The 22,209-nt window shown below is 39.7% G+C and overlaps 1 protein-coding gene across 1 annotated transcript in view; it reads right to left on the bottom strand.

The window, feature by feature from the left end:
* Positions 1 to 2,914: 2,914 nt before the first annotated feature.
* COL4A1 (collagen type IV alpha 1 chain) overlaps positions 2,915 to 22,209 on the bottom strand; it is a 137,720-nt gene continuing 118,425 nt past the window's right edge. The window contains exons 42-52 of the mRNA XM_075140829.1: positions 21,883 to 22,068; positions 21,078 to 21,211; positions 17,960 to 18,032; positions 17,216 to 17,287; positions 15,382 to 15,510; positions 13,860 to 13,958; positions 13,499 to 13,711; positions 11,815 to 11,992; positions 8,902 to 9,016; positions 7,731 to 7,903; positions 2,915 to 5,998 (exon numbers count right to left, since the gene is read on the bottom strand). Coding sequence (XP_074996930.1) covers positions 5,917 to 5,998; positions 7,731 to 7,903; positions 8,902 to 9,016; positions 11,815 to 11,992; positions 13,499 to 13,711; positions 13,860 to 13,958; positions 15,382 to 15,510; positions 17,216 to 17,287; positions 17,960 to 18,032; positions 21,078 to 21,211; positions 21,883 to 22,068 — 1,454 coding nt within the window. The 3' untranslated portion in view covers positions 2,915 to 5,916. The remainder of the gene's footprint in view (positions 5,999 to 7,730; positions 7,904 to 8,901; positions 9,017 to 11,814; positions 11,993 to 13,498; positions 13,712 to 13,859; positions 13,959 to 15,381; positions 15,511 to 17,215; positions 17,288 to 17,959; positions 18,033 to 21,077; positions 21,212 to 21,882; positions 22,069 to 22,209) is intronic.

The following is a 22,209-nucleotide window of genomic DNA, read 5'->3' as shown; positions in this document are numbered from 1 at the left end:
GAACAGAAGAGGAGGAGAGCTGCAGTGTATTTTTATTGGAACGCCAGCACTTGTTTTCTTTTCTACGTGTTTTTTATTGGCAAAGGGAGGGCTGAGAATAAGACAGGGTGTATCTTTCACTGCCCTGGGCTAGGTCCTTTCCTTAGTTCAGGGACAACGCTAAAAGGATGGCATTAGCTTTGAACAGAGACGGTTGACAGTTCCCAATTTCTGATGAAGGGTGGTCAAAAAATCTGTGAAAAAGCTGTAGTCAGTCTATGTGGAAATGAGAGCAAACAGCCATTTCGTTTGTAGATGTGCCTGGTAAGCTACCAAGAGTCTTCATCCGCTCCTCACCTTCTTACCTGTCAGAGTTCCCGCAGATGCTGGGGGGACACAGCTTCCACATCTATGGATGTGGAACACATCTTCCATGCTATGATAACAGGAGGTAGATCTCGATATAACTATAAAACAATACTTACTGAGACTCCCCTGGGAAGCGGTGTCTAAGCATCACAGATAGTGTGGGGATTCCCAGCTACATTTTTGCAAGTGGTACACAGAAACAATTCTCGACATGTGATTCATGTGATTGCATTTCAAGTCCCTATGATTTGGTTGCCACTTTGATCACATCTCACAAACAGGTTCATGTCCAAAATCAGGCTGGAAAAAATGCTGCTGTAATTATTGAGAGGAAATAGGAAGAGGGGAACATCTTCCACTGCCAGCTACTGTGGCCACAAAGATAGCAAAAGCTTTGGCAGAAGATAGCACTGGGCATGTGCTAGCACTCTCCACTTTGAACCTCTTCCAGGAACCGATGGTGAGAAATAACCACTTTGGTGCAAGCCTGAGAGGTACGTTCTAGAGAAAGCATACAGTGAGTTACACTGGCCTAAAAGCTGTGCGTTAAGATTAATAAAAAGGTTTGATCAATGCTCTTTAAACTGGTTTACAAGGATTTTCTCCCCTGCCCAGGCCATTTTACATGCTTATTTACTACAGTGTAAATCATACTTCATGGAGCTGAGATGACAAATGAAGCCTGCCACAATTCTGCATGAGATGTACCATGTTTTCTTAGGCGAGACAGGAGTTGACAGAGCATCAAATGATCGTGTTCCATCTATAACTTTCACTCTGTCAAGTCTTCTGTCCTCTGCACGCCAATTATAATAAATACAGCTGACTGCATATAGCCAGAGGAAAACGCAGGCAGCTCTCTAACATAGGTAGAACTAAAAAGATTCAGACATTTGTAAATCTTTTGATTGTTTACATAAAAGCAACACTCTGTTCTCTTTGGTTTGAAGACAATAAGAAGTTGGAAAGGAATATATCTTTAGAAATCAACAGTGAAATATAAGTAAGAATATTCAGCTCAGAATAACAGCCTCTTACAGTGGGAGCTGAAGACAGAAGGTGGTGTCAGTAAGCCTGGCTGGGTGAAATATCTTTACCATAGGAAGCATTTCTGGGTTCATGAGAAGTAGTAGTGATTTATCCTCCCACTGGTATTAACACCTCAAGCAACACAAGAAGCATATTGTTTGCTAGAGAGAAATAACCAAAACCACACACACCCCTCCTTGCATTTTTTGGAAGGACCTTCTTCTGACACTCTGAAGGAAGAGAATTGTTTAAAAAATGTATACTTCCAGGAAATTATTTCTTGAGGTTGTTCTGCCTGTTAGTACATCTTTCACAAATAACATGCGGTGCTTCTTGCTCAGCTGTTAGTGATAAAAGTCAGTTTGCATAGAATTTTTTATTTATAATTATGCTGTACAGACTCCCTCAATATTGCAAGCTCACAATTAATATTACGTTCATACTAAATAAACTATACTATAGCTAGTGGATGGGTGGAATGATTTCCTTCTCTCTACACTCTTACCTCGGTCTGAAAACAGAGAGGCTGAACTTCTTTTCTTAATAATGATTAATTATATCCCAGACCATCACTAATCTCAGCATCAGCCCAAGCCTGATGTATGCATTTAAGGATCCACGCTGGTCTCTCATGGTCTCACTGTGTTACCTAATTCAGAATGTGAAGTTCGTAAGAAGGATTATTTCTGTGAGAAGAGGCAGAAGCGCAGTGGGCAGCACATCGCTGCCACTACGTGAACAGCAAGGAGAGAGGAAGCTCCAGCGCAGCCTCCGGAAGAACGGGCTGGACTCCTTCTGCCGGTGCGAGCGCGGGCATGGCCCATCACCGTTACCAGAGCACGGGATGGAGATACAGGCAGGTACCAAGACACTTGCGATTTCAGATTGTCAGAGGTCTGCCTTTGTGCCGGGTGCCGTGTTTTCTGTTTACTGGGTTTAGCGGGCGCTCTGGGACCCATGCGCCTGGCCCTGTGTTTTACGTGTTGTGTAGTTACTGCAGATTACTCCAGATTTGTAAAACATGAAAGGTAGGAAAGGAATTCTCAAAAAGTCACGCAGCTTTACGATTTCAGTCATAAAAAGGCATGGCTTCAATACAATCACTTCTCAGGGAGCCTGCTATGGGGATATTGTTCTCAGGAGTCCCGTTTCATACAAAAAAGTGTATTTCATCAAGGAAGTTACCACTATGAAAAGGATAAAAGATATCATTATAAACTGAAGGTACATCTATCAGAAAAGACAGACAGGCTAAGAGATCATTTGCTTCAAAATATGTGTTGGATTGTTTCATTATATTCTATTTTTATTTTGTCTATGTATAGAACTTTTTTTTTTTTTTTTTATTGAAGACTGCTCCATTCCTATTTCAGAAGGAAAATTGCTGGTGACTAGAACATGTCAGAAGAGAGACAAAGACTTGGGAAAATAGAGAACTGTCAGGCTGCTTTACATTTTAGTGGATTAGAGAACAAGGCATTTGTTAGTGTAAAGTTGTCAGTACCAATCTTACCATAAAGAGAGCAAGGGCACCACCTGCTGTTTTAGACATTTATTTATTTGGGTCATGAAAGTTACTCTTCAAGTACTGCATTCAGAAACAGTCAGGCCTACTAAACAAGCTGTACTTCTTTAGGAAAGTTTTCTCTGGAAATTCAAGCTTATGCAAGACAATTTTAACACATGATGTGTTCGCAGTTGCCTGTTCCCACAACGAACTGTACTGCAGCAACAATGCTGGCCATAAATGACTGAATATGGGGTACTTACAGACTTTTGAAAGCAAGAAAGGTTTCACACTTCTGTTCTGCTTTAGTACACGGGCTCTTCCTCACCCAGGGCATCAAAATCTAGCGTTCGCAACATTTTCAGTATATCTGATTGCTATTCGATAACCACCGAAAAGTTTACTCACTGACTTAAGTAGAAACAGCATCTTTAGCATGACAATAGTTTAGGTCTTTTTATGAGCTGGAGGTTGTGGAATAAATTATTACTACTAGCTAAGTAAGACATCAAACTACAGTTCAAACAGTTTTTGAAAATTTTCAAAGGACCTGGTTTCCAAAATGCTCCTAGTTGAGAAAACACAGGTTAGTACACACCAGCTGCAGCGAGTAGTCCCTTCACTAGCAAAAGGAATTGTTTTCTCATGCACAGATTTGATTTAAACATACACGCAGCACTTTATAAATTCAACTGTCTGGCAGTTCCGAGACAATTTGAAGCAAGCAAATTAAATCCCTCGCTGACCAGGAGATAAGCTGTAGAGTGCAATTAAAAAGACTGAGCAGCAGCTTGGATCCTCTGAGTTAGAGAAGGCTGAATGTCTGCTTAATTCTTCCTAGACGCCACAAGGAACCACCCTATAGTCTTCTCCTCTTCTTCTGAATAAGAAGTGGCGCTTTGGAAAACCCTGCATCAGGCTGATTAGACATAACCAGACTCTTGTATTTTATAGGCGGTAAGAGAGGCCCTTTTGTGAGGACTGGTCATTTATAAATAAAATGATCACCTGCCAAAACTTCCATCAGAGTTAAGAATCAGCGCCAAAGGAAATCGCCAGTTTCCATCCAGGGGCCCTCAGGCATTTGGCCTGCCAATGTCCCCAAGGATTTTAAGTGAAAGTGAGTTCAGAACAGCTGCAGCACCAGCACCAGCAGCAGCCACCTCTTCACAAATTCGGGAAAACAAGAAACGTTAACAAATTATCTGCTTTTGCCAAGGAAAAAAGATATCACGGCCCATTTCCTCCTCAGACAAGCAGAGCCAAGATTCACCTAGCCCACTTATAAGCAAAATTATATGAGATATTTTAATTTTTATCCTGTATAATTCAGTTCTGATTTGTGCACGAAAAATTCAAGGGAAGAGTGAAAAACGTGTGTAACGTGATTGCTTCCCATGAGCTAAGATGAAGTTAGCAGATTTTTGTAACGACTTCACATCAAACATACTTCAGTAATAGATGCATAACCCATGTTTTGTCTCTCAGTACCAGTTCTTACAAGGTAACAATAGAGGTGTCAATACAGTGTCCTGTTTTCCCCTTTTGAAGATGCTTTGTACATCTGAAAGATGTGCAAAACAAAAATAATCTAGGATTGCATCAAGCTTGTGCATTTATTGGTGGCTTATTAAAAACTAATTCATTGCTGTAAATGAATGCTAATAACAAATTAGTAAAAACTTTTTCTTTTCTTCTGTTTTTTTTACACAAATAGTTTTATTACAAACTTGAATTCTTAAGAAATACACATGTAAGAAATTACACAAAGGCCTTGGCATTTGCAAAAATCTTTTGGTATTTGCATGGTAATAGTCTATAAAACACTTTTGGACGCAGATGTGCTCAAACAATGGTATCATTGCATAGAAATTCTTTAGAAATATTTCTGAGGCCACTTTGAAGAATTTTTTTGGCACAGTATTAACAAAATTAAGGCCTTATACTTTTCAAAATCAAGTCATTCAGTGTGTGAGTAGTGTTTAAAACCCTGAAAAATATTAAATACAGAATAAAGACTATAAGCTTTAAGCAGGATTTACTATAATAAACAAAAATAGCCGTTAACCTGGGTTCAGTCTCTGCAACTTCAGCATTGAAATGGCCTATGTAAAATGAACATTTCACATCATATTTTGGCATTTAACATCTAATTCATGACACTGAAAAGAAGAAAACTTTTGTAAGCTTCTTTTTGAAATTATAAACTCAGAGCTTGATTTGCCTAATGGTTGATATCTATATAAATTACTAAAATATTTATATATATATTTTTTCTTGACCATTGCTGGATCATTCTTTATTCCACAGGAAAGTTTGTTCTACTGCATAAAGAAGCTGCATAGTACCAACATCGCAGAAACACTTACTTGCCTATTTGGGGAACCAGTTTGGCAATCTCTTCCAGATGTAGTCCCATTAAAACCAATAGCACTAAAGACTACAAACAGAAGCAAAGGTTTGCAGGATGGCACTCTATGTTGTGAAAAGATGGTTACGTGTTGTTTAACCACAGTCTGTAATCCCAAAACTCTTTTTTATATTAGTATTGCTTTGTACAGGAACAATAAGTACATACCCAAGAGTCTGGGATTTTGAGACGCCTAGATAATGGTAACAACAAACTTATCTGGGGAAGAAAAATGAATCTAAATATATAATACAAGAATGAGAAAGGGGGGTCAAACAGTATAAGGCAGAACTGCATACCTCCTAGCACCTTTGCATTTTTTCTGGATAAATGCTGACTTTTTATTCTATCAGTGCATTGCATTTATATAAAAAATACATATATTTTGATCAAAAGTGCCATTTGGCATGTCAACATTTGAAGCTTATCTTTGTTGTCTCTTTTCTTCTTCAGCAAGGACAGGGCCAGTAAAGCAGTGTGTGTTAGTTATGCAAGTTCCTAAAAGGCACTTTACTGTTTTCATACTGGACAACAATGAGGTACATATGATATATGTCTAGGCTTCATTGCTGTTAAACGAATAGCACCATATTGTGTGAAATTAGTTGAAATTCAAAAGTCATTATGTTTTTCTCATACAGACTTGACAACGGCTAACATTTGAGCGCAGATCCCCTGCTTTCAAAGTTGAGGGAGTCGGTTTCCTATTAAAAATAAATAAATGAAAAGACCCATTAACAATTGTTGATACAAACAGTCAGTTTTCAGGTTTATAATTGACAACACAAACTTTGCACACAGCCAAGTGCCTCTTTAAGGCTGAATCAAGAAGGTGTCCCTAAGTTCTCCGATGTATATTCACTTTCAAGACAAACTATCACAAGATTAGTTTTAAACATCGTCCACTTTCAGTTACTTCAGAATTCAGTTCTGGCAAGAGGCTGAACATTTTCTTAACCAGAAGACACTACCTGCTTAATCAGCAGCTTGAAAACATGCTGGAATTTGGGTAGTAAAAAAAACATTAGGGAAAGAAACTGAAAACATTTGACTGTTCATGAGTTTCTGCTAACTCTTGTGACTTTATAGAAAAACGAAAAGCCAGCAAAGGAAATTATGTGATGTCATACAGAAAGACAAACCAAAATCTTTAGTCTCTAACCTATCATAAGGAGTTACTCCTAGCAACTGGAAATAAAGCATTTTCAGACAAAAGTGTGCCACATGTAACGCTTTTCTGTAAAAAGGATTATGAGTTTATAGGAAGCTGAAGAGTATTTGTGAATTATGATAGTAGGACAAGTCCCCTGATCTGGGATTATTTTATTAATTTGAGATACAGTTTATAGCCAGAAAAGGGTATGAAGTTGACAGGTCTCTGGGTAGGACTCAATGAATACAAACAACTGTCGTGCTGACTCCTCTAAATTTTCCTCTGACCAGCTTTCCTCTTTCCTAGGGAGCCAGCGCTTACCGCAGTGTTGGCAAATGGACTCTTTCAGTAGTAGCTTTTATGGTTGATGAGATTATCACAGCGCCAGTGATAATCAGTCCCGGTGCTCAATTTTTCTAGCTACTCAGTAGACAACTATCTCATAGACAAACAGCCAAACTGGCTAAACAACCTGCTTCATTTTGACTGAGACAGGCTAAGGAGCATTCACAGATCCAGAAGACATGAAGAGATGGAGGGTACCAAACGAAGGATACCAGGAGTGGCAGCCTGGGCTGCGGTGGAAGAGGATGGTTGCCTGCGCTCCAGAGGAATGTCTGCTAATCAGGTAAGCTATGCAGACCTGGGAACTGGTCTATACGCTAACATATTAATAAAATTCATATGGAACAAATTAGACTGTGTTGAAAAATACTCACATGCAGGAGACCAGAACAAAGACTACTACCGCTTAATTCCTGAAATTAGAACCTCAGTGGCACTGAAGAAATGCCTAAGGCCTCTGCCTTCAGCTGCATTTTATTCAGACATCCTCCAACATTAGGGAAAGGTAAATAATTGTTCAGCCCACTTAGTTCAACACCTGCACTAATTTCAAGTGGTTCTATTATGTGCTAACATCCACTAGAGGGAATGTTATATTCTAACTTAATTTCAATCAGTACGTCAGCCTATCCCAGTTACAACTCAGTGAATCCAATCAAACATAGTGGAAATGCAAACATTGTTAGATTATTCTGAAAAGCAAAATACCAGGTACAAATGACACATTGTAAACACTAACGGAAGATACATTCATTAATTCCCCCAAAAGCTATTATAATTTTTTTTCTTTTTGTTATGAAAATCATTAACTGCATATACTAATCGGGCTGGGGCACAGCCAATTCATGAACCATGTATTATATTCAAACAATACTTCTCTTATTCAGCGACAAGGCTTGACTGAGTCTCAAATACTGATAAATAAATCATGAACTTACTTGAACATCTCATTCCTCTCTATAGTGGCAAGCCAGAAGCTGTAAGCATTTGCATAATAATTGCAGGTGCCCCGGCCATGGCATTCAATGAAGGGAGCGCTGCGGAACTCCTCTAGGCAGGAACCAGGAGACGCCAGGGCCTGGCCAGAGCCCTCCGCACCAGCACTGGTGTGCTAGAAAAATGCAAAAGTGTTCGTCAGAGAGGAACTCTTTACCTCTTCTGCCACAACACCTATTAACTCTCTTGCACAAATATTTCTTCATGTGCCTCTCCTTGTCCTCTGTTGTGTCCGTCTGCTGTTTTGTCCCTCAGCTCAAGGAGGACCAAGAAGGTGGAGCTGAAGGGCTCCAGAGGTGGCACTGGGTTCTCTCGCTTAACAGTAGCACAACACACCAGCAACATCAACTTCAGGGCAGCTGTATGCACAGAAATCCTGACAGCAGGACCCAAGCTACCTCTATGCTAGCAACAGGCCAGGGCCAGCTCTCTGGCTTAGAAGGCATACAGACTGGTATGGTTATCTGAATAGCTTAACCCAACTCCTGCCCCACATTACAGTGGCCTCTCTCCCACTGCTGAGTTCTACCAGCTCTGGATCCATACTGTTTCTCAGACCATGCCCAGACCTTGCCTGGGAGAGTGGCTGTTGATATAGGAAGCATGCTAACAACCAACCACTATGGAGGACTACAGAGAGGCCTTCCAGGCCACTCCTTGGCCCTATTTATTTCACTAGTATAGATACAGCTGAAGAAACTGGATAAAAGGTCAAAAATGCCATTTGAAAACTGAAAGCTTATTCATCGAAAAATGGGAAGAGGACAGGCACTGATATGCTACCACTCTAGAAAAGCTCCTGCAACATGGATGTAGAAGGGCAATGGAAAATTACGCTTATTTCCACATTTATTCAGCACTTGGATCCTGTGCTGGAGCTGCAAAAAAGAGAGCAAGCTGTGTGCATTTCCCCAAAAGCGAACAACTACCTGCTATTGCATTATCCTCATTTAGTAATTAGCCAGAACCTTTCTAAAGGAAAGGGCAGAGGTCTAATGCCCTCCTAAGACCTGAAGTGACATAGTAAGATATTAACTTTCCCAGAGCAGGGTGTAGATTAAACGCCTGAAACAAATGCTTTTCTCAGCTCAGAGTATGCCCCAGTGCACTTACCATGACAAAGGAGTAACCAATCCAAAGTGAACTCCAGCCTTCAGGACACGGTGGTATTTGAATTGTTTGACTGTGAACAGCTATTACCATAGCAGGAGCTTCACACACAGAGCATCTAGAAAAACCAAGACACGAATGAGCTACGTGCACTTGAGGATTAATACGTCTTTGTTTTTCAGAAGTTACCTTCTTTAAGGAATCTTGAATTAGAAAATGTTGTCACCTTCAAAAACAAAGGAAAATCAAAATGCTTCATTTAGAAAAACTGGTTCTTTTTTTTTTTCCTCATTTCCTTAGGGACAGCTTAACTATTAAGTCTTATTCCTACTAGCCTTCCTATGAACAAAGAACAAGCGACCTCTTATCTGAATATTTAAATGTATTTGTCTTTTTCTAGACCCATTTGTACTGTAGTTTCTAAAAGTGCTCAATGTCATGAACATGAAAGGCAAATAGCCAAACGTTGTAACTCAGCAAGCATCACTTAGAAGTGGTCTGCTGTGATCAGAGACAAGAAACAGCAATTCATCATCCTAAACATAGCCCTGAGTGACTTCCAGAGAGAAAGACATCTCTCTGGAAAATGTCTTACAAAGGTAATCACTGCTAATCTAATCTAATGCAGACTCTTCCCCATGCATTTTCCTTGAAAGTGGCTTTTATTTACATTTGTGGTCTTTATCTCCAGCAAGAGATTTCTAGCAAAGTAACTTAACAATGAACTTGAAAGCAACTCTACAGAAAGCTATGCTGCACCAGTTCTTTTACTTTAGATAAATTCATTGTGTCTCAGAACTGCTAGGTTACTGAATAATCCAATGACCAATCGTGCCTTCACAGCAGAATCACAAAAAATGTGAGTTGGGCTGGAAATTTTAATATGGGAGCTGGTAATAAGGGATTTGGTAGATATAATCAATTTTTTCTTGTACAACTCCTAAATTGACCACTGCAGTTAGCAATGATGAAAATGATTCAAAACAGATACTTAGAACTAAACTGTCTGATTCCTATTATCAGAGCGGTGAAAAGAATCAAGTGCAAAATGGATTAAGTTGAATTCTGGAAAATGCACAGAAGCAAAGGAATTCAGAATGAAAGCCTTCTATTTCTGACTTGTGAAGACTGCTTTCATACCTACTGCCTTCATCTTTAGTGCAGAAGCAAGACAGTTATTTTAAGAAACACATCAATGAAAGAGTAAGTTAAAAGAAGAATGTAAAGCTGCCTCTATTCTTGGAGCTCTGCTTTGCTTCAAGAGATTCCTGGTATTTCAGTGGAAGACCTTACATGAAAAGAAGTCCCATGACCCAAGGCAGCAAGTGACACTTCTACACCTTTTCAACTTTTGGACAGGGAAAACTGTTGGTTTAAAAGCTTCAACTAATAAAATAAATTGAAAGCATAGTCTTCTCAGATTCCTTGCTGGTTTAAAAAATGTGTATTACAATTATCTCACTCTCTGCTATGGCTAAAAGGAGAAAAACACATATACACACACATGCACACATATACATATATACATACACACACCCCTACATTTTTATGGTGCAAAAGCTACTTTATATGCATAAGATAAGGCAAAATGTTGGTGGGTACCTCCTTGAGAAAGAGTTTCAAAAGTGATTGTTAAAGGTTATTTTGGGTGCTCGATCAGGGATGGCATAAAAGGCACATAAATTTCAGAGGTTGTAATTTGAATTTTTCTGAAAGTCAACCCCCTCTCATTCACATCCAATGAACAACCAAAAAACTAAGACCAACAAAAACTATAGTCTCTCTTGAGAATCTTGCCCTCAATCAAGGGCCGCTCATTTTCAAGGCATACCAATTTCTATGGCACTAAACCAAAAATAAAGTACAGAGTACAACTGCAGACACAAGATGGATTCTATTATGCAAAATAAATATCAAAGGTTTTGCAGTAGAGCCAAAGAGTTTTTTGAACATACCCAGATGTCAAGACTACAACCCACTGATGATTTGAATTGTCCTTTCTCTTGGATGGTATATACAGACCCGAGAAAACAATAACAGCAATCTCCACTCCCATTCACTTTATATGGCAGGAAGAGGGATCAGCAAGAGCTGATACAGATTAGAAGCAATGATAGGAATCATAGTAATGCCTATACCTAATGATTATCATTTAAGTTATAAGTTTGAGATTCCCTTCTCAGATCTAACGACAGTGGTACAGTTCACCACGCTCTTGCTCACACCTCTGCCTTCAGCATTGGGCATATTATGCCAGAATAGTTTTTGCTAGTGGCCTTAAAATTTAAAATGGACCAAAAGTTCAACATGTTGGACTGATGCAGAACAGTTATGTCTGATGTAAGTGCCACATTTTATGCTAGCTGAGAATCCGGAATTATTAAAAAATAGATGATTGATTTTGCAACTGTTTCCTTTAATTCAGACAATAAGGGCTGTATTCAAGCAGTATGTCCAAAACAATGGAAGAAGCCTGGCAGTCTACTGTACAATAAATAATGCTACTATTTTCAAACAAAAGGAAACTGAGCCCTAAAAACTTCTAGCTATGGCTAGTCAAAAAAAGAATAATTGTTTTAGACACAAATTGTGAATAAATTCAAAACTTTTTCTCCTTCAAAGTACATCATAGCTTTTGCAAAACATAATTTCAAAGTAAATCTTTTCATTTCAATTAGACTCAAAATAGACTACTCTATTTGTTTGGGTTTCCCCAAAAATTGATTTATTTTTGATCAAAGTCTAAACTGAAAACATGCACACTTTGAAACATTTCATCAAAGGAACTCAGACTTTAAATTTAAAGGCAGGAAATAAAAATATACAGATTAAAAGCCTTTTGCAAAAAAATAAAGTACCATATGCACTTTTCACAGGCTTCTTCATTTTACAAACACAGCAGAACTGAAACCGTACCTGCTGATGAATGGTCTGATATTATCACCAGTGATAGGAGCCATATTCATTGGCATGGGTTCAGGAGTGGACAGCCAGTAGGAATAGTCATTCCTTGATGCGAAGTTACATACGTTGTTGATATTGCAGAACAAGAAAGGCATGGTACTAAATTTACGAAGACAGCTTCCTGCCGTGCCTGAAATGTTAAGTTACTTGTTAACCCATTTTTGTTAAACCATCGCCAACTGCCAAACAAGTATTTCCAGGAGCAGCTAAAAACCAGATGACACTTGCTCTGGAGGGTCCAGTTCTCTCAGAGGAAGTGACTTCTCTTAGCTCTGTAAGGAAGGAACAGTGCAAGGCAAGGAGTAGCACAGTCTTGCCTGTAGAATTATGGAATAACTTAGGTTGGAATAGGCCTCTAGAGGTCATCTATCCTAATCCCCTGCCAGTTAGATCAGGTTGCTTGAGTCCATAGCCAGTTGAGTTTTGAGTATCTCCAAAGACAGAGATTGAACAGCCTCTCTGGGGTCCCGTTCCAGTGTTTGAGCATCAGCATGGTAAAAAAGCTTTTCTTTATATTTCACTGGAATATATCTCATACTTGTGTCCATTGCTTCTTCTGCCACTGAGCCTCTCTGAGAAGAGTTTGGCTCGACCTTCTCTACCCTCCCTGTAGACAGCTGTAGACAGCAATAAAGGCCTCCCCCTGAATTTCTGTGAAGGCTGAGCAGACCCAGTTCCATCAGACTGTCCAGACCCCACTAGCCATCTTGGTAGCTAGTTGTTGTATTCACTGTGGTATATCAACGTCCCCCTTGTTCTGGGAGGCCCAAGTCTGGGCACAATATACTAGATGTGGTCTCACAACTGCCAAACAGAGGGGAAGAATCACTTCCCTCCATCTGCTGGTTGCACTTTTGCCAATAGAGCCCAGTAGGTTGGGCAGTGGGGAATGGGGTAGTTGTTGCAAGGGCACACTGCTAACTCATGTTCAGTGTTGCTCACCAGGACTCTGAGATCAATTTCTGCAAAGCAGCTTTCTAGCAGTCTGTACCGCTGCTGCTGGAAGTAGCAGTCAGTCCCCAGTCTGTTCTGTTGCACAAGGTTATTTCATTCTAGGTGCACCCCTCTGCATTTGCCTTTACTGAACTTCCTGAGGTTCTTCTCAGCCCTTTTCTCCAGCTTGGCCAGGTCCCTCTGAATGGCAGCTGTGTCCACTAGGGAATCAACTGTTCCTTCCAATCTGGCGTTACCCACAAACTTGCTGCGAGTGCACTCTATCCCATTACCCAAGTCATTAATAAATTCACTAAACAGTACTGGCCCAGTACTAATTCCTGAGGGACATCACAACAACCACCACTCAGACCTTGTGCATCTGATCACATCCCTCTGAGCCTGATGGACCCACCAATTTTCCAGTCACATTATCATCTACTTAGCCAGCCCATATCTCACTAATTTGACTACAAAAATATTATGGATGACCATGTCAAAGGCTTTGATAAAGACTTTCTTAAATAAACTGACACTGTTTCCACTATATACCAAACCATTATTTATACCAACCTAGAAGGCATAATAAAGCACCAGCTAGCCAAGAATTATTACACAGGTTTGTTCAATACAGTTCTACAAATGAAAGAAACATTTGGTTTGTAATGAACTCTAACTGAATTCTAATTTGGTCTGTACTTACCCAGATCTTGGCCATGTGCTCTTTCATTGCCTTGCACATAAAGCAAGGAGTAGCCATGGTAAATCAGCCTTGTTCCAAATGGACACGATGGTTCTTCAATGGTTTGACTGTGTCTGGTAACAAGGAAGCCATGAGCAACAGATGGTGCACCTGGTGGGCCCATAGCCCCAGGCAAACCTTCAGGGCCAGGTGGACCAGGGAATCCTCTGGGCCCTACGATACAGAGAGTCTCCTTTTATCTCTACAAACAGCAGTACTCTGCCTACATAACTAAAGAAGTGAAATTAGATACATTCACACCTAATCTCCTATGTTATTTTTCTATGAAGGAATCATGTCTTTGAAGAACTCATGGGCTTACCTGGGGGACCATAAGGACCAACTTCTCCTTTTTGGCCAGGTTTGCCATCAAATCCTGGACTACCAGGTGGTCCAGGTACACCTGAAGGTCCTGTCACCCCTGTTGAAAAACAAGGAAGAGTTATTACTGAATATTACTTCATGTTAGTTCTGACTTTTTGGCTTTTAATACAGTACGGCACAGGCACACCTCCGCATAAACTCAGGCAGATTCAGTGCGTATATTTCAATATCTAGAGCACATATGTGGGTTACTGCAGGCGAAGTGATCATAGTAGAGAAGAACAGAGAAGTAAGCAGAGGGTGTGCTTCTAAAATAACCAGTATTCGCCTGGAATGTGAAAAGGAAGGGCAGCAATCTCTTCCCTCTCTGCTTATCATATGACTGAATCAAAATTAGACCATGAAAAAGTAGGGTCATGAACAGTGGGAAAATCAGTATTCTCTTAGCTTCTTCCCAAAGACATATATTATGTCTTCCCTTTATCGATTTCTAGGGATGCTTTGAGTCCTACATAAAATCAGTAACTCTGACTTTGGGAAAAAGAAGTTAACACCATCAGCACCATACCCACATTTCTGTGACACATCAGAAGCTTTAGACAGTCACAGCTGTCCTTTTCTTGATCACTCAAAAAGCAATATTGTGTTCATGAACTGACTACCAGAGAACAGCGACAGACCCCATACAAGCAAACCCATGCTGTGTTCAGTCACTGGGATTATTTCATAGCTATGTCCTAATGGACAGCAGTTGCAGAGTTGTAATCCCACCTTCAACAGCAAACTTCCATGTCTATATCTTATATTAAATAGAAATAATATCTTATATTAAATAGAAAGAAGATATTCATTATATTCCAGCATAATTCCCCACCATCTTCTCATAAAACAATCGGGAACAAAGCTTTCTCTTAGAATCTTAATAGCTTAAGAACACAAGCTCCCACTCTCCATGTCCTGTCATTCTGAAGGACATGTGTCCTATGCCAGCATTTCATTTATCTTACCCTTTACTCCATTCTCTTATTCCCTAATGTGTTTAATTTTTGCAGTTCACCTTTTCTGTATAAAAATTGCAACGTCTGGACTAAGAGACGAAATCTAGGACTATGGAACAAGTCCACTCCAAGATCAAAGTGTTCTTCCTCATGCTTGTCTTCTCCCAGAGACACACAGTAATTAAGTTTGGATTCAACACTAAAGACAGAAGATACCTTAACAAATACATTCTGTATTATCTGGATGAGCAGTATGTTGCAAGTCATTCTGCTTACTGCTGATCTCAGATACTGATGTGATGACTGTAGAGTGAGAGCCTATAAAAAAATCATTAGGAAGGCATCTGTTTCTGAGACTCCTTTGGATAAACTTCAAAAAGAAGGACTCTCTTCCTCATCGCTGACACAATTTAAGTGGCTTATAAAAAGCTGGATAATATTATACCAAAAATCTTCTAGTGTCTAGCCTACCATTTTACATTACTTAAAATATATTTCTACTGGCAAGTTAGAAACTCTCACCTTGCTGTCCTTTGGGACCTGGAAGTCCCGGGAATCCTTTAAGACCAACTGGTCCTACAGGGCCAGGTAAGCCAGGATCCCCTTTAACAAGCTGAAAAGCACCTGGCGGGCCTGGTGGGCCTTGTAAACCTGCCAAAGTTAACAGAGGAAATCAGCACTTATTTAGTATTGCACAATAAAAAAGTGAGAAAACAATGTTATCTTGTATTGCCATTTATGTAGTCAGAGAATAGACAGAGCCTATAGCTAGAAGATACCAATGTGTCCAAGACTTTGTATGTGCACTAAGTAGGGTCATACCTGTTAAGAAGCCAAACCCGAAGCTGACTGAGGGTAGAAGACAACGGGGTTCAAGGCACAACTGGGGAAACAGCCTGGGCTGGGCCTCTGCCACTGTCAAGCCTCTGGTAACACCTAAGTAGCTGCACATGCTGCTGCTGAAAACCATATTGCTACCTCTTACATTCCCATTTCCCACCAGACAGGACAGAGCAGGCCCACAGATGTAGCTCTGACCAGAAGCACTGCGACCAGGGTGCGCAAACAGTGAGCTGCATCTGCTGGGGGTGGCATTGGCAGTTTGTGCAGCAGTTTGCTCAGAAGAGCTGTACGCTCTGCCAGTTATCGGGCTGCTGCCTGCTCTGCTCACCAGCAGGCTTAGGCTGCAGTCTCGATGGTCACGCCAACTAACTGATGGCTGTGCAAGCCTACCCAGAAGCTTGAGGTCTCCAGGGAATTACAAGGATAACATCTTTCAAAAGAATTATCATTTTTTAAGTGGATTCTTTTTCTAAGAACTGTAAGGAGACTGTGACCTGCTGAAAGAAAATGGTGTCCACCAGCACAACTGCAATGCTGTGGCTGAAACCCAAACGGAAACATTACAGCCTATCTATGCTGACATGTCCACCCTAACAGACCTCCCAAGGACTGAAATAGCTGTCCAGACCTTAGGTTGCATGGAGTCCCCTCAGCAAGTTTGCGGATGACACCAAGCTGAGTGATGTAGTCAATACCCTTGAGAGAAGGGATGCCATCCAGAGGGACCTTGACAGGTTTGAGGCGTGGGCCATGTGAACCTCATGAAGTTCAACAAGGCCAAGTGCAAGGTCCTGCACCTGGGTCGGGGCAATCCCCAATATCAATACAGACTGGGGGATGAATGGATTGAGAGCAGCCGTGCAGAGAAGGACTTGGGAATTCAGATAGACGAAAAATCGGATATGAGCCGGCAATGTGTGCTCGCAGCCCAGAAAGCCGATCGTATTCTGGGCTACATGAAAAGCATGGCCAGCAGGTGGAGGGAGATGATTCTCTCCCTCTACTCTGCTCTCATGAGATTTTAAACAGAAAGAGGGCAGACTTAGATTGGAGTTAAGGAAGAATTTTTTTTACAATGAGGGTGGAACAGGTTGCCCAGAGAAGTTGTGGATGCCCCATCATTGGAAATGTTCAGTCAGGTTTGATGGAGCTTTGAACAACCTGATCTAGTGAAAGATGTCCCTGCCCATGGCAGGGGGGTTGGACTAGATGATCTCTAAAGGTCCCTTTCAACCCAAACCATTCTATGATTCTATGGTTTAGGATACCATTTAAAGATTCTAATAATGACAAAACCTCAGTACTGATTTTTCAGAGCAGGAGATAAATACATTCACTTTCTACCCAATATTTAAATCTAATCTGACCATTCAGATGCTGATACCATGATATCTGGTTTCATATTCTACCTTTTTACACTGAATAAAAGGGGGAGGGAGATATCCATTGATGAGTCACAAATAACCATTTTAACAACAACATCTGGGAAAAAAAGCAAGTCTTTATATTATACCTTTAGATCCAGGAAGACCTTGGTCACCTCGCTCACCCTTCAGGCCTGGGAAGCCAGGAGATCCTTTTGGACCTGAAGTCAAAGGAAATATTTACCTGAAAATTCAATAATTTCTTGATTTGGAAGGATATGTGCAGAATAACCATGTATGACCCCATGATCATGTAAGGGCCATGACTTTATTCACACAAGTACTTTTTAACTGTTTGCAAAAACAAGATACAAACAACAGCACTAAGTCACCAAAGAAATGATGACTGAAAACACATTTATCTTACTTTAGTTAATAAATCTTTCTGTAAACTATAAGAATTATTTTTTTTTCTATTAATAACTGCATTTTTTATACACGCAGTGTTTTCACGTGTATGATGGTGACAGTAGCAGCAATATAGTCAACAATGGAGACATACTGAGCCCATGTTTCCTCAAATGTAGCTATAACATTTGCCTCTCCAATTTTCAAGAAAATCTTGAAGATTCTTGGCTGGTAATGTCTAAACAATTGATTTTACATCCACCTTTTAAAGCAAGTGCACACTTAAAATTGGCAAAGCAAGACAACAGGCAAAAGGCAAAAGAACCTTGACAAAAATCTTGATGTTCTTGTATGCTATTTGATGCAGCTTTCAATGTCCTGTTTCAATAATTTGTAAATAGAGTCAACATTCTTTGAGCATCTTTGAGGATATGAAAGAGACATCTTTGCATACTATTTAGGAATATGGTAAATTTTCTTCTCACCTGGAACACCTGGAACTCCTGGAGGTCCCAGATCACCCTTTTGACCAATATCTCCTGGTAAACCAGGACTACCCTGTATAAAAGAAAATGTGAAGTATAGTTATCCTACAATACTATGATATGACTCTCAAATAGGCTGTATATTTTTAGAAACCTATGAAAAAAAACTTAATATGAGAGAAAAGCCATTAAGTTTAAGGAATGGTTATTCTCTACCATGATTAGATGAGAAGCTTCTCTTACAGGAACAAGTGTGACACCTTGTTCTTACTAAACTATTTTTTGCCTTACAAAGATACTAGATCAGAATAAGGTCTCACTAACAGTATAGCTAATAAAAAGGTTCTCAATCATAGACCATATTGTTATGAAAAACATCAGTAAACACAAATCTCAGCAAATACTAATTTCAGCACAGCCCCAGCAGGCAGTTGCTAGTTAGATATCTAAATGCAGTAATTCTAGACCACAACAGACTTGAAAACTTCTACATTCACATGTGGAATGAAATTAAACGTGCTCAACAATTTATAAACCTCTGAAGATTTTTACTTTTCAACAGGGCTAAAATACTCAAGGACTTAAATACTTAAAACACAATGTGAACTTCTGCCTTCACTATTATAAACTGCTCCCCTGAAATTAATGGCAACAAGTTGATTGTAGCCTCACTTCAAGGAAAACCAAGCCCATATTTCAAAAGACACTGTAAATAGTCATTTAAATGACTGCCAATTTCCTTTTCTTCTTTTGTCTGTTGCAGATCATCTGCAAAAAGCTTGTAAGTATAGTTTAGAGTTTCTCCCTGGCAGAAGCAATATGATAGTCCCCTATATAATAAAATGTGGAACATTGGTGGAGGAAAGAAACAAAATCCCTTTGCTAAGTAACTTACTGATCAGAGGTTGGAGATGTGAATTGTGTACTCAGTGAAAAATAATACCAAAGATAGGATTCATCTCATCATATTTGGAGAGCAATAGAATAGACACATACAGGAGTGATTTTTCATTTGATCTAAGTTAGATGTTTATATTAAGGGGAGAAGAATGGCTCCCTACAAAGGTCTAATTCTTTCCACTGATTATAAAGGGAGAAGAGATGACTAGCTCAAAAATGGATTTCAACAGTGAGACTTCAAAGTTAAACAAAAGAAATGCTACCCTCAGAGTGGTAAGGGAGGTATTAATGAAGTAAGGTTCCCTGATTTCCTTCAGTCACATAGTCACAGTATGCAGTATTGTTTAAAGAAATGGCCCTCTCTTTGTGTTGTAACATGAACTTCTGTAGCACAAAACAGGAGGTCTACCATTCATTCAGAAGACAGTCATGAGTCAATGTCATTAAAAGAGGTTTTTTTAATAACTTTTTTTAGGTTATAATTATGAAATGGAATTATTTATAAGAGGAGTTTATTGGAAGCTTTCCAGCAAAATACTTTTTCCACAACAGTATGCAGTTTCTTAAACTTCTTTTTTTCCCCATCAGATATAGCTTGGCAAACAACATTTTGTTTTGGATCTGTTCCAAACAAAACAAAACTATTTCAGTTCATGGAAATGATGAAAATGTTTCTTTTCTCATTTCAACGTTAAAATGCACAGAAAAACCCATGGGATTTGTATTTCACAGTCTGATCTCCGCATTCATTTTTTTTAGATAGGCTGTGTCACCCATGTTGTAGCAAAATCTCCTTTCTGATATAGGTTACCATGTACCTGGAGACCTGTATGAGCAAATTGAGCTGTGATCAGGGCAGGAGCCTGTCACATTGGGGAGGATGAAGATGTTAGAAACCCATCTTAGTATGTATAACCAGAGGAAGTTTAATATTGAAATAACTCTCACTGGAGCATTTCACACTGAGTTAACAATCCAATACTATGCATTGTGGGTCAAGGATAGTAAAATATTTTCTTCTGACTGAAGGCATGGAATCAAAATCCTTTGGCATTTCCTATTCTTGATAAACAAACAGTCTTGGACTGGAATATCAACCTGTGAAAAGCTTCAGAATTTCCTGGGGTATAGAAATTTAGCTCTCTGCAGAAGTACTGCAAATTCTTAAAATAGGGAAAATACACTGGAATGTTATTTTGAAATTTACTGCCTTCATAGCTGGTATGGTATGGTATGGTACGGTATGGTATGGTCTGGTCTCAAAGATAAAAAGGCATAGCCAAGATCTAGTGTCAGAACACTGAAGCAAATCTGTGAAGTGACTCCTGGATGCAGAAAAGGATGCAGTAGATCTTTGCATTATCAAGAATAACGTGGACTTTGTAAGTCCACTATCAGTATCTTGCTTTTCACATCAGGACCTTATTCCTGAGTCTTCCTTCCTTTTGTACAGGAATTGTTGAGTTATACCTACCTATTTTCTTATTCCTTCTTCCATAAATTTTATTATTATTATTATTATTATTTTCTTAGTAGGAAAAAGGAAATGAAAATTTAAAATATAGAGTGTATTTTTCAGTGTGGAAAAAGGCAGCAGACACTCCAAGAGAAAGAGTATAGAAGACCAACTATTCTGGGTAACTGTCCTATTCTACTTCATTCTCCCTAATATACAGAAAAGAGACTGGTTTAGATCAGGGGGAACGAATAATATATGACAACCATGTATTAATAGCATTGCCTGTTTGTATTTCTAAATCAGCAGCTATATTTCCTCACTGACAGTACTGAAAGTGCACTTTATTTGAAAGGTTTCATAACAAAACCAAACAGTTCAGGTATTTTCAGAAGGCAATTTATCGTGAAATATGCAACCTTTAAAATTAACTAATAATGCATTTGCAGGATTTATGGATGTGCTGCAGCCATCCTGTACTGTTAATACACTGTAAATTATATTCTGGGTGTTGTATGTTACCACTCACTATCCATAAATTTCTAATAAGTTCATTAGATCACTGGGGCTTATTGGTAGGCAACCTTTAAAAGGATAGAATTGAAATGTTTTCAGACTGACTTTACATCATCAGCAGTGAGTCCAAAGGCACTTTGAGCATAAAGTATCATTATTTTAAACAAGAAACATCTATGATTAATATATCCATTAATTACAAGAACCAGCTTTCAGCAAATCCGGAGTGTACTGAAAGTAACTTACTGGCAGTCCCTGGAAACCTGGATCACCTTTGACTCCCGGACCCCCAGGAGTCCCAGGCCAGCCATTGCTCCCCTGCTCTCCTTTGGCCCCTTTCAGACCTGGGGGTCCTGGTGGCCCTGTTGGACCTGGTAAACCTACAAACCAGAAGAATAGAGTATTTAGTGGCAAAATTTGTTCAGAGCAGTACCTGATGGAGGAAGAGCTGGCTCAATCTACAGATGGGCACAACCAAAGTAATTATCGTAACAACATTTCAAGAAAATAAGTAGGAGAATCTCTTGCAGGGAGGTCCATATGACTCCCCATCTGAGTGGACATCTATCCTTCATCAGCCTGATGGAAAATATTGGAGAGTTTTCTATATGTGCAGAACAAACAGATGGTATGGTCTCAGGTACGAACATGCTAGAGATATTGCAGCTCTGCTCTACTCTCCTCCTTAACCTCTAGCACAGGGCCACTACCAAGGTGAGGCCACGCTGGGCCGTTTTTAAACACACTAACACTCTAAGACATAGGAACATACAGTCAAGGCTACCTTGAAACAGTAAATAAAGTCCAGAGGGAAACATGGAAATGGGAGGCAAACTTCGCAATGTCAGAAAGACTTCTGGACAAAACGAAGTGCCTGAGGACATAAAATCAGTCTGTTCTAGGAGATAATGCCAAACTGCCTATGAAGGGGAGCTTTTCTCTGATCTGTGTGAAGAGAATAAACAAGGATGTGCAATATTGATTATATTATTAATTAATTAGGTGAGCTTTGATTAACAGCAGTACATTAATACTAAAGATAAAGAATTACCTGGAAGGCCAGGTTGGCCCTGGGGTCCTCTGTCTCCTTTAGGGCCCTCAATTGCACTTCCTGGTAGTCCAGGAAGACCTTGGCTGCCCTTAGGGCCTGGTGGACCAGCATATCCTGGTTCTCCTTTCAGGCCTGGGATCCCCGGACTTCCTGGGGATCCTGGAAAACCCACATCACCTTTCGCACCTAAGATTTGAAACAACCCCCAAAACATGATTAGAGAAGGGATCACAATCACGGAAACCTTCTGCCTTATTATCCACTCATAGTATGCTTTATTCCTTAAGAAAATACTGATCTTGCCTTTATACATTTGTATAAAAATGC

The sequence above is a fragment of the Calonectris borealis genome, chromosome 1 (genome assembly GCF_964195595.1).
Source record: "Calonectris borealis chromosome 1, bCalBor7.hap1.2, whole genome shotgun sequence".
In the NCBI taxonomy this organism is placed as follows: Eukaryota; Metazoa; Chordata; class Aves; order Procellariiformes; family Procellariidae; genus Calonectris; species Calonectris borealis.
This window is presented reverse-complemented; position numbering and strand designations above follow the sequence as displayed.